This window comes from Fistularia commersonii, chromosome 6, assembly GCF_037954325.1.
Source record: "Fistularia commersonii isolate RoL2024-O1a breed Wild chromosome 6, RoL_Fcom_v1.0, whole genome shotgun sequence".
NCBI classification, from domain to species: Eukaryota; Metazoa; Chordata; class Actinopteri; order Syngnathiformes; family Fistulariidae; genus Fistularia; species Fistularia commersonii.
This window is the reverse complement of record NC_141289.1, coordinates 12773033-12785227: the sequence shown is the minus strand read 5'-3', so window position 1 is coordinate 12785227 and position 12195 is coordinate 12773033. Positions and strand designations below refer to the sequence as shown.

The 12195-nt window shown below is 40.0% G+C and overlaps 1 protein-coding gene across 17 annotated transcripts in view; it reads left to right on the top strand.

Annotated features, from left to right (window-relative positions):
• The window catches only part of LOC147233399 (mitogen-activated protein kinase kinase kinase kinase 4-like), a 41946-nt gene that overhangs the window by 14276 nt on the left and 15475 nt on the right, over nt 1–12195 (top strand). For all 17 annotated transcript variants that reach the window (XM_086148201.1, XM_086148200.1, XM_086148199.1 and 14 more), the window contains exons 3-14: nt 1136–1192; nt 5782–5907; nt 6133–6243; nt 6331–6421; nt 8202–8332; nt 8416–8470; nt 8903–8981; nt 10052–10227; nt 10356–10428; nt 10553–10763; nt 10880–11041; nt 11552–11638. In XM_086148201.1, the coding sequence (XP_086004327.1) occupies nt 1136–1192; nt 5782–5907; nt 6133–6243; nt 6331–6421; nt 8202–8332; nt 8416–8470; nt 8903–8981; nt 10052–10227; nt 10356–10428; nt 10553–10763; nt 10880–11041; nt 11552–11638 (1359 nt within the window). The remainder of the gene's footprint in view (nt 1–1135; nt 1193–5781; nt 5908–6132; nt 6244–6330; nt 6422–8201; nt 8333–8415; nt 8471–8902; nt 8982–10051; nt 10228–10355; nt 10429–10552; nt 10764–10879; nt 11042–11551; nt 11639–12195) is intronic.

Sequence of the window (12195 nt, the reverse complement as noted above, 5' to 3'; positions counted from 1 at the left end):
TTTATGTAAGGAGTGGCAGTAGGGCATTAGGGGGACAGAGAAGTCTGGGAATGTTGGTACTGTATAGCTCGGGAATAATGTACTCATCATTTGATATGTAATGTATATAGTAATTTGAAGTAGACCGTGGAATATACTATATAGCTATTGAAATGGTGGGTATGATGACATACCGTGTAACAACTGGAAAATGTCTAAAATATTGTGGTTCGGTTAACTAATTGATCAGTGATAAAAGCAGGCTTTCAAAACCCCCCTACCACCCAATCTATTCCCCATTGATTTTTCCCTCATTGCATATGATTATGAAAAAGTATTTGCCTTATCCTTGTGAGCTACATTCAAGGATCTCAACCAGAAATGTTCATAAATTTCTCACAAAGACTATAGTTTGGCCAACAATAAATGGGGGTTTAGATATGCAGAGAAAAAAAACTTTTTGATGAGTGAATGTAACATCTCATTGCGCCGGTGTATGATTGTATATAAACTCATGTGATGTTCTGCAAAAGCTATTGCTTCCGTGTATGATTGGAAGATGCTGGCAGGAAATTATGTACGAAATAACATACACAGGAATGTTCATAACACCGCAAAGGACTGAACTGAAATTAGTACTTTGCAAATGATGCTGCAGATTGTTCCCAGCAGCAAACAACACTAACATTGTTAGATGTTTTGAACTTAAAAGAAAAACTGCTCTATGTTTGTTAACTGTATATGTAATAACCTATATCAGGGCATGAGTTTAAAGTTTTGTCAAACTGACCTTATTGGATATATCTGAATATCTGACTATTATTATATTGATAAACTATTATACTGATATTATACTATTATATTGATAAAAGTTGTGGATGGGAAACACTAGTATAATTTTAAGTCAGTTAAATGTATTTCTATTTGTATCCAGGATTACTCTTTTGTGAGAAAGTGTATTCTTATGTAGCCAATGAAATACTCCCAAATGTGATTTTTTTTTTTTTTTTTTTTTTTTTTTTAAATCACCAATATTCTCCTAACCACAGCTTTGTTTATTCCTTTCATCCTCATCAATCAGCACCCAACTAACAGTAATTAAGGATGCAAAGAGTTTGCCAAGTGAGTGCTCAAACCTGTTTTCGTTTCCCCGTAGGGACGGCATGTCAAGACTGGACAGCTGGCTGCCATCAAGGTCATGGACGTCACAGAGGTACAGCACAACAAATCTTTTGTTTCAGCAGTGACATCATGATGTGAGCATTTGCACTGGTCTCTCTGCCAAGAAATCAAGGCATTTTTGATGCCAAAATGCACCCTATAAACAGCGTTTGATTGAAAGGGCATATTGCTGTATTTAATATACGACGCACTGTCGACAAATTGCATTTAAATTTGCTTAAGAGGATTACAGGCATAGTCTCCGTGTACAATTCAATATTTTGGTTATCCTGTCTTTTTTGTGATGTTTAAATAATTCCTGCATCAGTTGGTTTTTAGTTGAGCTTAATGTCATGAGTTCAAATCCTATGTGACATTTTAGTTGGCGCTGTTTTCTTTTTCTAGTCCGGTTGCTCCAGTTATGAAAGGATCTCCCCCACTTATTTTGTAATTAATGGCATATGTATATAAAATCATCGTCGGCAAACCTGAAAATAAGATGTGAACATACACTGTACATGGAAAAACAGTGTTAAATTAGAATCATTTTAAAACATAATTTTGAAGTGACGTAACTTTTGAATACAATGCTGTGCAATAATGGCGCCTGCCAACGCAAAACACACATACACACTGTAACCAATAGGAAGGGGAAAGACAACAAGATGCTCTTGAGTGAAGTGCGTCAGTTATTAAGCAGCAGTGGGAGGTCCTGTCTGCAGACCAGAGAACAGACGCAACCACACATGCACATATGCTGAAACACAAAGCTGCATGTTTCAGAATGCCAGTGAATGCCAACAGGCCCAGCCACCCACACAAGGCTGTAATAATAATGTAGTATAGAGGCATAATCATTACCCTCCAAGCATGAAAGATACATCTCACTTGACTTCGCTACCCAAAGAAAGACACATTTAGTGCTGTTTTGAGGCACACTGGCTCCATGTGCAATTCATATACCTGATTCAGCAACAGAGAACATGTCCTGACTTGCCCACTGCCACTCCTCGCAGAGCCTCTCATCATGGTGATTCAGATTTACACACCTGTTAGATTTGGTACCATGCTTTGTCACCTTTTGGAATGTTGCCATGTTGCTTCCACAGCTTTGTCATCTGTCACTGGGTGTGTCCTCTAGATGTACAACTAATGGCTGCACCATAAGCTAAACCTGTTTTCCTATTTTTTGTAAATGTCAGTCAGCCACACACTGTATGTATAATGTAAAAAAAAAATAGGTCAGAACAGTGTCTGCGAGTTTGCTCCTTTTTTAATGGTTACAATGTGCAGCTAAGCTTTTTTTTTCCAAACTGATTTAGCTCAATCACAGGCTTAAACATAGTGACTATTAAGTTGGTGTGACTTATCTGTTTAAAGACAATTGACTTGTCAAAATTACGGTTGTATCTGAGCTATGACAAAGTGACTGGCTTTGAAGAGACTGAACAGCAAAGCTGTATTTCCACACAAACACAAGGACATGAATAATTCCATGGTGTGTCTCCTGGTACAGATTTGGGAATTCCGTTTATGGGGCTATAATCAGGGAAGCTATGTGGCAAATCAGGGCTGGTAGTTTTTGTGATCTTGCAACTCTCGGGAAATTTAGCCGTCTTGCAAATCCTCCCATCGTTTAAATGTTATGCGATTAGTGTAGAAAGAAAGGACTTAACTGCCACTGTAAGTACAGAGCACTCAGCGTTGTCAGACAGAAAGCTTATATTTAAACTTTATCAATAGGAAAGTTAAAGTATAGGTATGAAGTGAACTTACAGAACAACATGTCTAACATGTTGCTGTTCGACATTGCATTAAGTTGAATTACATATTAGGGGTATTTTAGTATTGTTCACCAGTACAACTAATTTGTAAAATCCACAATACCCACATAAACTAATTATGATTTTGTGATTGATTTTGGGTTCATAGGTGTCCCTGGAGCTATTTCTATTGTTTTGGCTGAATAGGGTTTTCAAATCTTTCCAAATTAATACACCTTCTTAAGTAGTTAACTGCTGTTTCTTAGTTCTTAGTAATAAAACAATCATTAAGTTTCTGTCTAGAGAAGATAGAACCTTGGATTTTGACAGGACTGTTGTTTTCTTTTTAGTTTAATAATTTTATCATTAAAGTAAATTGAAGGAAGTAAATAGTTGGGAGATTTTTTTTTCTATAGTTATATCTATTTTTGTACCGGGCAGTAAAATCAAATTTGTTGTGTGTGAAAAATACCTTTTAATGCTTGAATGCTTCAACCATTTGTTAGCAATGAGTGACCCACATACATTTTGGATTTTGAATACCCTTGAAATATTTTCACTTTCTGACTGCTGAAGCTCTTACCTGACAAACACCATGATTAGGTCAAGCCTCATTGCTCTCTTTTTCATCTGCGCTGGCCGAGTTTAACAATCACACTAGCCTGTCCAGTGTCACTCTGACCCACATTCTCGTCTCCGCTCCACATTCCCAAATCCAGACACTCCTCCACTTCTCATCTCTGCTGCCTTGCACATTTTTATCATGAAAAGGAGGGCTTTCCCCTTTTTTCTCCATATTCTTTTTTTTTTATCAAAACTTGGAAGAAAAAAAAATCCAGTCCTCTATGAACTATAAAGTTCACTGTGAGATTTGTAAGTGCTTATTTGTTTAGCTGCTGCATACTATTTTTTGAAAGTCTGGGGAGGAAGTTTGTTTTTGCAATTTTGTGACCCAGCATTAAACACCTAAACATCGCATGACCTTTGTTTTGTTTTTTTCCTCCTCCAAAATATATCATGTTGCTTTTAATGACAGTGCTTGACTGGTCTGTCTTTATTTTGAGGTTAAGTTTGTTTTACATTTAAAATACAACACTGAAGACAAGAAAACAAACAATTTTCCCAATAAAACCCATCGTTTAGTGAAGACTGCATTGTGTTGCATCTTGTTTTTAAGTCTGGATGCTATGCTGAAATATGACTTTAGATGGAATGGCCTTTTTTTTTTTTGCTTTTCATTTTACGTAACAAAATTTAAATGAAAGAAAATTGATGTTTGCTTTGTCTTATGAGGTATCTTCCTCTAAATCTTTACATTAGTTAAGACAATTCATATTTCATTGTATTTCTTATTCTTCCTCCTTTCTACTATTATCTATTACTGTTATGTTTTTTACTTGAAACTCTGGCACAACAATTTCCTTCGGGATAAATAAAGTTGTTCTCATCTCATCACATTTGATGTCAGGAGAAAGCGAACACTAATTAAAATGAGTCACCTAAAACTGCTGATCACTTCCCTTGTATGTATCATGTTAAATCCACTCTGTTGTCAATTTACTAAATTTCCGCTTCTATCTCTGTCTCAATCTCTTTCCATTTTTCCTTCCTTCTGACACAAATCACCATATGATTTTTGCTAGTCCTTCCCAGATCACGTGACTCATGGCAGTTAGGCCTTAGCAGGCACGAGTGTCATAAGCCAACAGCTGCACAACAGTGGTAGATGGGGGAGGAGGGGTTCAGCGGGGGAAGCATACAAAACAGAATGGCTTACGTCAACTTTAGCGAGTCATGCAGCAGCAGTATGGCTGGCTGCGCCGACAGCCAAGTTCCATTTTAGTGCATATGATGCATTCATTCCCTATATAATCCGCCATGGACCTAAAGTAATGTTAATACACTACATTTTCCTTCTCTGCCTCTTGATGAAGCTGAAGCTACTTGTATTGTAAAGAAGAAACCCCACATATGGAGATGTAACTGTACAAAAGCCCACGCCTTCATTTTACCCCTCCTCACATGTAATTTCTTCTGTACAAGGGGCCGTATAACCATAAAACAGCAAACCACTCATTGGCTGAACACTGCTAGTGTTCAATTAGTGTGTCACTGTTAATCTCTGTCAGGTTGCGATTAGGCGCGAAGGGGGAATTTGCACCGCAGCAAGAGCTGACCTTTTACGAAGATGTTACACAGGGCAGTCTGTCTCTCTCGCGGCAAAATGCATCATGCATGTGTGCATGCGGATGTGTTTTAATAAATCTATATCCCCACAAATTTTTCGTATTCTTAGTCTACAAACTGTGATTTGTGTCTATTTTTTAGGTATCTCTTTTATCAAAGTGTACTGTTTAACCAACCTTCCATTGAGTCACCCTACCCAAGGAGTCTTACTCATTATTTACTGATGTGTAATACTATAATCTCCAACCACAGCTTTTGTCAGCTCTATTCAGGTGTATGTGAGGCAGATTCTGAAAAGTGTCTTTGAAGGATTTGTCATTGACTTAATGTACATTTATTGTTGTAAAGGGGATTGAATATATGGCGTTTGCACAAACCAAACTATGAGGGGAACCACTCATGCATCATTAATTCTTAAACAAAGGAAACATTGCCAGTAGGCCAACTAGTCTTATGGCAGTGTAATGCAGTTAAGTCCTGGACAAATAATAAATGAATGCTAGGCAAGGCTGCATTGAAACCACATTAGGACATTGTTACCTAACTCGACAGTCACTATGATTCCAAGTATAGAGAGGAATTGTGTTGATAATTATAATAGCAATTTAAGGCCACATGACGGTTAGCCCCCTCTCATGGTTTTGTGTGTGCGTGTGTGTGTGTGTGTGTGCGCTTGTTTGTGTGTGTGTAGGATGAAGAGGAGGAAATTAAACTGGAGATCAATATGCTGAAGAAATATTCCCACCACAGAAACATTGCCACCTACTATGGCGCTTTCATTAAAAAGAGTCCTCCGGGACATGATGACCAGCTTTGGGTAAGTCTTCAGATCCATCCAGAAATTAATGACAGCCATGATTTGTTGTATTATCTTAATCCTAATGGCATCTTATAGTACTATACTTACCAATTATCACGTTCCTACTTTCACAATCTCTTTTTACTCGTTTTTAAGGATGTATTATTTTGAACTTCTTTTAGTTAGTTGGTCTTAGCATCTGAAGCTTCAGAGTTTGATGTCTTTCCTTGTATTTTTGTGCAGTTGGTGATGGAGTTCTGTGGAGCTGGATCGATCACGGACCTAGTTAAGAATACCAAGGGGAACCAGCTAAAGGAAGACTGGATTGCCTACATCTCAAGAGAGATCCTCAGAGTGAGCCCTCGTTTCCTCCTCTAGACTCCCCTCTATTCCCCTTGTCTCCTCCAGGTCCGTCATTCTTTCTTTCTCCAACCTCCACAGGGTCTCGCTCACTTACATGCCCACCATGTGATCCACCGTGATATCAAGGGCCAGAACGTGTTGTTGACTGAGAATGCTGAAGTCAAATTAGGTGAGCAAAGAAAAAAGGGTTTCTACGATATTTTTTTTAACTTGCAGTTCTTGGCCATCTCAAGAACAAGAGGAAGAAATGTTTATCCCAATCGTTTGGTGTTTAAAACAAAATTACCTCAATTGTGTGTGACAAACCGATTCGTAGCACTGATGACCAAAGGCGTTTGTAGGACCAACATTCCACTACATGCTTCTGTATGGAAACAGGCAGAAAACGCTATTTTATCTCTAGAAAATATCTCATAAGCAACATTAGTAGGAATACATGTCGTCCAATTTGGTTGGAATACCTATCCATCCAACCATCCATCTTCCCCCGCTTATCCGGAGTAGGGTCGCGGGTCGCTGCAAAAAGCAGAGACTCGATTCTGCGGCCACTAAACCAGATCCCCTCTACGCCCTGGTTGCACCTAGAAATTCCTTCTATAAAAGTTATGAACAGACAAAAGGGACAAAAGGGCAGCCCTGGCAGTGTCCAACTCTCACCGGAAACGGGTCCGACGTACAACCGGCAATGCAGACCAAGCTCCGACACCGATCACACAAGGACTGAATAGCCCGTATTACGGTGTTCGGTACCCCATACTCCCGGAGCACCCCACACTGGATTGCCCGCGGGACACGGTCCAATGCCTTCTCAAGAACCACTAAACACATATAGACTGGTTGGGCAATCCCCCCTGCGCCCTCAAGGACCCTGCCAATATAGAGCTGGTCCACTGTTCCACGGCCAGGATGAAAACCACATTGCTCCTCCTGGATCTGAGGTTCAGCGACCCAGCGGACCCCTCTCTCCAGCACAGCTGAATAGACCTTACCAGGAAGGCTGAGGAATTTGATCCCCCTGTAGTTGGAGCACACCCTCCGATCCGCCTTTTTAAAAAGGAGTATCACCACCCCAGTCTGCAGGTTCAGCTGCACTGTCCCCGACATCCATGCTATGCGGCAGAGGCGTGTCAGTCAGGATAGCCCTACAACCTTGAGGAACCCAGGGCGGACCTCATCCACACCCAGGGCCCCGCTACTGAGGAGCTTTTTGACTGCTTCACCAACTTAAGCCCCTGGAATAGGTGTGTCCGCTCTGGCTCTGCTTCCTCATTTGAAGGCTTTTCAATGAGGTCTCAGAGGTCTCGGAAGTATTCCTGCCATCTATCTACAACGTCTTGAGTACAGGTCAGCAGCGCCCTGCTCCCATAGTACACAGTGTTGATGGAGCACTGCTTCCCCCTCCTGAGCCGCCGGTTCTTGGACCAGAATCTCCTCGATGCCCATTGGAAGTCGTTCTCCACGGTGTCCCAAAACTCCTCCCACGCCCAAGTATTTGCCTCAGCAATCACCGAAGCCGCATGCCGCTTGGCCTGCCGGTACCTGTCAGCTGCCTCTGAAGCCCGTCCAGAATTGGTTGGAATATATGTTTTGCAAGTCTATGTTTTGCAAAAAGACTTGCAAATTGTTATATTTTATTTAATATTGTTTTCGAGAATATACTGGTGTTTTTCCTCTTATAAAAACAATATAATTCCATATATATTGCATTTCGTTAATCTGTATCCTTACATGTGTAATGACAAAGTTGAATGGGGGGAAACAACAAAAACAATGAATTTAAATTGAATTCCAAGAAAATCCTTTCAGTAGCAATGGAATTAAAAGTGGGTGATTCTCTTAAACGTCTGAGCTGCAAATCAAAGGACCTACAAGAAATTACAACTCCAACAACGCGAATGCTCTGCCATAACATACAAAGTGAGTGTGATCACTTCAATTTCTGTTTCCAGTGGACTTTGGTGTGAGTGCACAGCTTGATCGGACAGTTGGAAGGAGAAACACCTTTATTGGAACCCCCTATTGGATGGCTCCTGAGGTTATTGCTTGTGATGAGAACCCAGATGCTACATATGATTATAGAGTAAGACTCTCCACTCAGTGTGTCAGCTAATATTTGAATCGATAATTGTATTCAGTATGTTTTAATGGTCTTTTCTTTCTCAGAGTGACCTATGGTCATGTGGCATCACAGCTATTGAAATGGCTGAAGGAGCCCCACGTAAGTGTTTTTTAAACTTAATCAAATTTAAGACAAGTGAAATGGGAAATATTATAATATTGGGAAACTTGTTTTTGATATTGATGCACATGATAATATCTGCTTTAGGAAAAAACTATCTGTTAGATACGGAACACAAAAACATTTTCTCACGCATCATGAGGGATATTTTAGTTATACATTTTTAAATGTTTCTGACAAGCTGACACAACCCCACAAATCCCATCTTTTCAATCATTTGAAAACTGAATCATTTTTTTCTATTTATGAGAATTGCTTGGAATTTTTGGTCAATATATTCAATATAAATGTTCACAATCAAGTAAACTATGCTGTAAATGTAGTTTACAAAGTAGCAAGTGTTTGTTTATCTTCCTTTTTGGTGATGTCTCCGGTAATGATTGTTTTCGATATGCATATTTCTTTTAATAGCACTTTGTGACATGCACCCCATGCGTGCACTCTTCCTTATCCCAAGAAACCCTCCTCCTAGGCTCAAGTCTAAAAAGTGGTGAGTGCAACTTATGAAGCATACATTTTCTGTATGCTCTGTATTTCTAACATTTTGAGTTCTCTATTGTCCCCACAAAATCGTTACACATCACGTTTGTCCCTAATAGCTAATGTATGGGTTTACTTTTGACTTGTTTATGTTCATCTTTGCCTTTTTTCTATTTGCTTTTACCTCAGGGCAGATATATATATGTACACACACACACTGAGTCATCTGAAACTAGTTCTTCCACAATTTTGCTGCTGAGCTAAACATCTGCGATGCACCTGCTTTGGCAGCCTCAGCTTCCCCTGGCGTATGCTCTGGACATACTGCAGAAAAAAAAATCTTTAATCCTCTTTTTTCCTTTTTTTTTTTGCTGGCATGTGGGCTGAAAGGAATGAAGTCTCACTTTAAAGTGTTCAGAATTTTCCACATCAATATCATGGTGTTAAAACATGTAGGACTTCTTTCCACTCGTGTCTATTTAGTTGCTATGATTGTTTGGTTACATGCCTTAAAAAACTTGGTTTGGAGGGGGTTGGCCTCGGCTGAGAATGAACCAAAATGTTGCATCAGATTCTGATATTTTTATTGTGTTTTTTTTTTGTTTTTTTTTTTTTTTTTTGAAACTTTTTTTCCCTTATTTCAGTTTTGGTATTCTAAAAGGCTAATCCCAGCAGTCCTGGTTTGTGTAAAATTATAAATTTTAGATTTGTGGTGTCATCTGATTTTATTTAAAGCGAATTTATGTCCAGTACCATTTTAAGTGATGATTGACCAAACTATATTTGGGTTTTCTCAGTATAGATATCTTAAAGGTTTAGTTCTGCATATTTCATTAAAAATGTAAAAATGGACAAAAACCAGAAGCTGTCTGCAATTTTTAAAATGAAGCAGGCTTGCTGGGGTTGATCAGTAATTCCGAGTCTGAAATTGTATGTAGAAATATTCATTTTACACAGGTATCCTCTACAAAGGTTTGTCTTTTGACAGAAATGTCAGTGTGGCTCCCAGTGTCTCCTCACTTTCAAACCCCCGTGTCTGCCTCCATCCAGCTATTTATTTTCCCCCTAAAAATCCCACAGGTCCAAAAAGTTTTTTAGTTTCATCGAGAGTTGCCTGGTGAAGAATTATACCCAGCGCCCCCCAACAGAGCAGCTGCTGAAGCATCCCTTCATCCGAGACCAGCCAAATGAGAGACAAGTCCGCATTCAGCTGAAAGACCACATTGACCGCACCAAGAAGAAGAGGGGAGAAAAGGGTATGTCTATCTTGCTTTGTCCTCACTTGCCAGCCACTCGCTTTTACATTATATGATTCATGTATCTCATTCGAATGCCAGTGACTGTGCTCTCCATTCTAAGTGTCTTTTCGTGTTCCCGTGTACAGACGAGACAGAGTACGAGTACAGCGGCAGTGAGGAGGAGGAAGAGGATCCCCCAGAGCAAGAGGGAGAGCCCAGGTATGGAATTGTCATTACAGCCCCACGAGAAACCAGACAATCCTACTGTTGGAAGGCATTCAAACTGAGCAAGAGTTTCTCCAGTAACTTACCCCTCCATCTCAATTGTTTTCTCACTCCCCAGCTCCATTGTCAATGTGCCGGGTGAGTCCACCCTGCGCCGGGACTTCATCCGCCTTCAGCAGGAGAACAAGGAGCGGTCAGAGGCACTCCGCCGTCAGCAGCTTCTCCAGGAGCAGCAGCTACGCGAGCAGGAGGAGTACAAACGTCAACTACTGGCAGAGAGGCAGAAACGCATTGAGCAGCAGAAAGAGCAAAGGCGGCGTCTGGAAGAGGTAGGGTGTTTTTGCGGTTATGGTATTTCTATGTGATGCCACCGTGACCGCTGTTTGTTCTTAGCTTCTTTTTGTACTGAAATTTTAGATAATTCATATGTGTTTGAAAAAATCAGCAACAGAGACGCGAACGTGAAATGAGAAGGCAACAGGAGCGCGAGCAGCGTCGCCGTGAGCAAGAGGAGAAGAGGCGCATCGAGGAGATGGATCGTCGACGTAAAGAGGAGGAGGAGCGCCGGCGTGCCGAGGACGAAAAGAGAAGGAACGATCGCGAACAGGTGTGTTTTCAAACAAGCTTCTCCCAGGGCTTTCATGCTTTGTATTGACCAGAGGATTGTGTATCCACACCTGACAGTGAGGATCAAAAATGTTAGATCCAAAATGCGCTCCTAAGAAGAGTATCACAGTGCGAGATTAAGACAAAAGGAAGGCCCCGTGCATTATCCACAAAAATAAAAGAACAGCAATAATAAGATGAACATTAGCTACATCTCCATATACTCCCAAATTTTGATTATGTTAGGTTTAAATGAAACAGAATCAGGGAAAAAATACATTTGAAGAAGACCTCTTTGTTTATTTGCAATTTGGGGGGAGACATTCCACGTTCCCTCATAGAATAACCAGAATTTGATATTTGCTCTAAGTCTAAAGGGACATTTTAAAAGAATTTCAAAGCAACTTCGCTTTGAAATGCAAAATCTCAAATGATGATGACTGACACAGGATCTAGATGCAAGCCTTTCTACTGTCACTTATTTCAAAGGCTTCTTTGCTTTTATTGACAGGAGTACATCAGGCGTCAGTTGGAGGAGGAGCAGAGACACTTGGAAATGCTGCAGGAGCAGCTGCTCCGTGAACAGGCCATGCTTCTGGTCAGTTCCAGAATTATACCACCTTTAACATTCCACAGGCTCATCTTGATAGTATTGATGCAGAATTATGCAATATCCATAACACAAATCCTCCTCTGACCAGTATTGTACAAGTGAATCTGTGAGGCACTTGTTTAATTCTCAGTCTAGTGGCTATGGTTTGTGGTGCTGTGAAACCGTAGTAGATAATACTGTGATATTAGCCCATCATCGTCATCTCATTTTACATCCAGTTGGAGGGAGCCATTGAAATGCTCTCTAGTATATTTTTGCAGTTATTATTTAGTAATACAGGCCAGTCATTAAATGGCTGTTCAAGACAAAATTTGCAATTTAGCCTAAACCAATTAAACAGATTTACTGCTACTGCTTTTAAATGTTTGATATGACGGCTGTATTTTCACATCATTTACTTCAAAATTGGTCACCGGGTATTCAAATATTTGTTTTTGTTAAATTTGTCACATATGTAAACCTACAACCATTTCTGCCTTCAGCCCTGCAGTCCATTCCATCTTGTCCACCGTCTGTAAAGGTATTTTGGGATACATATCAAA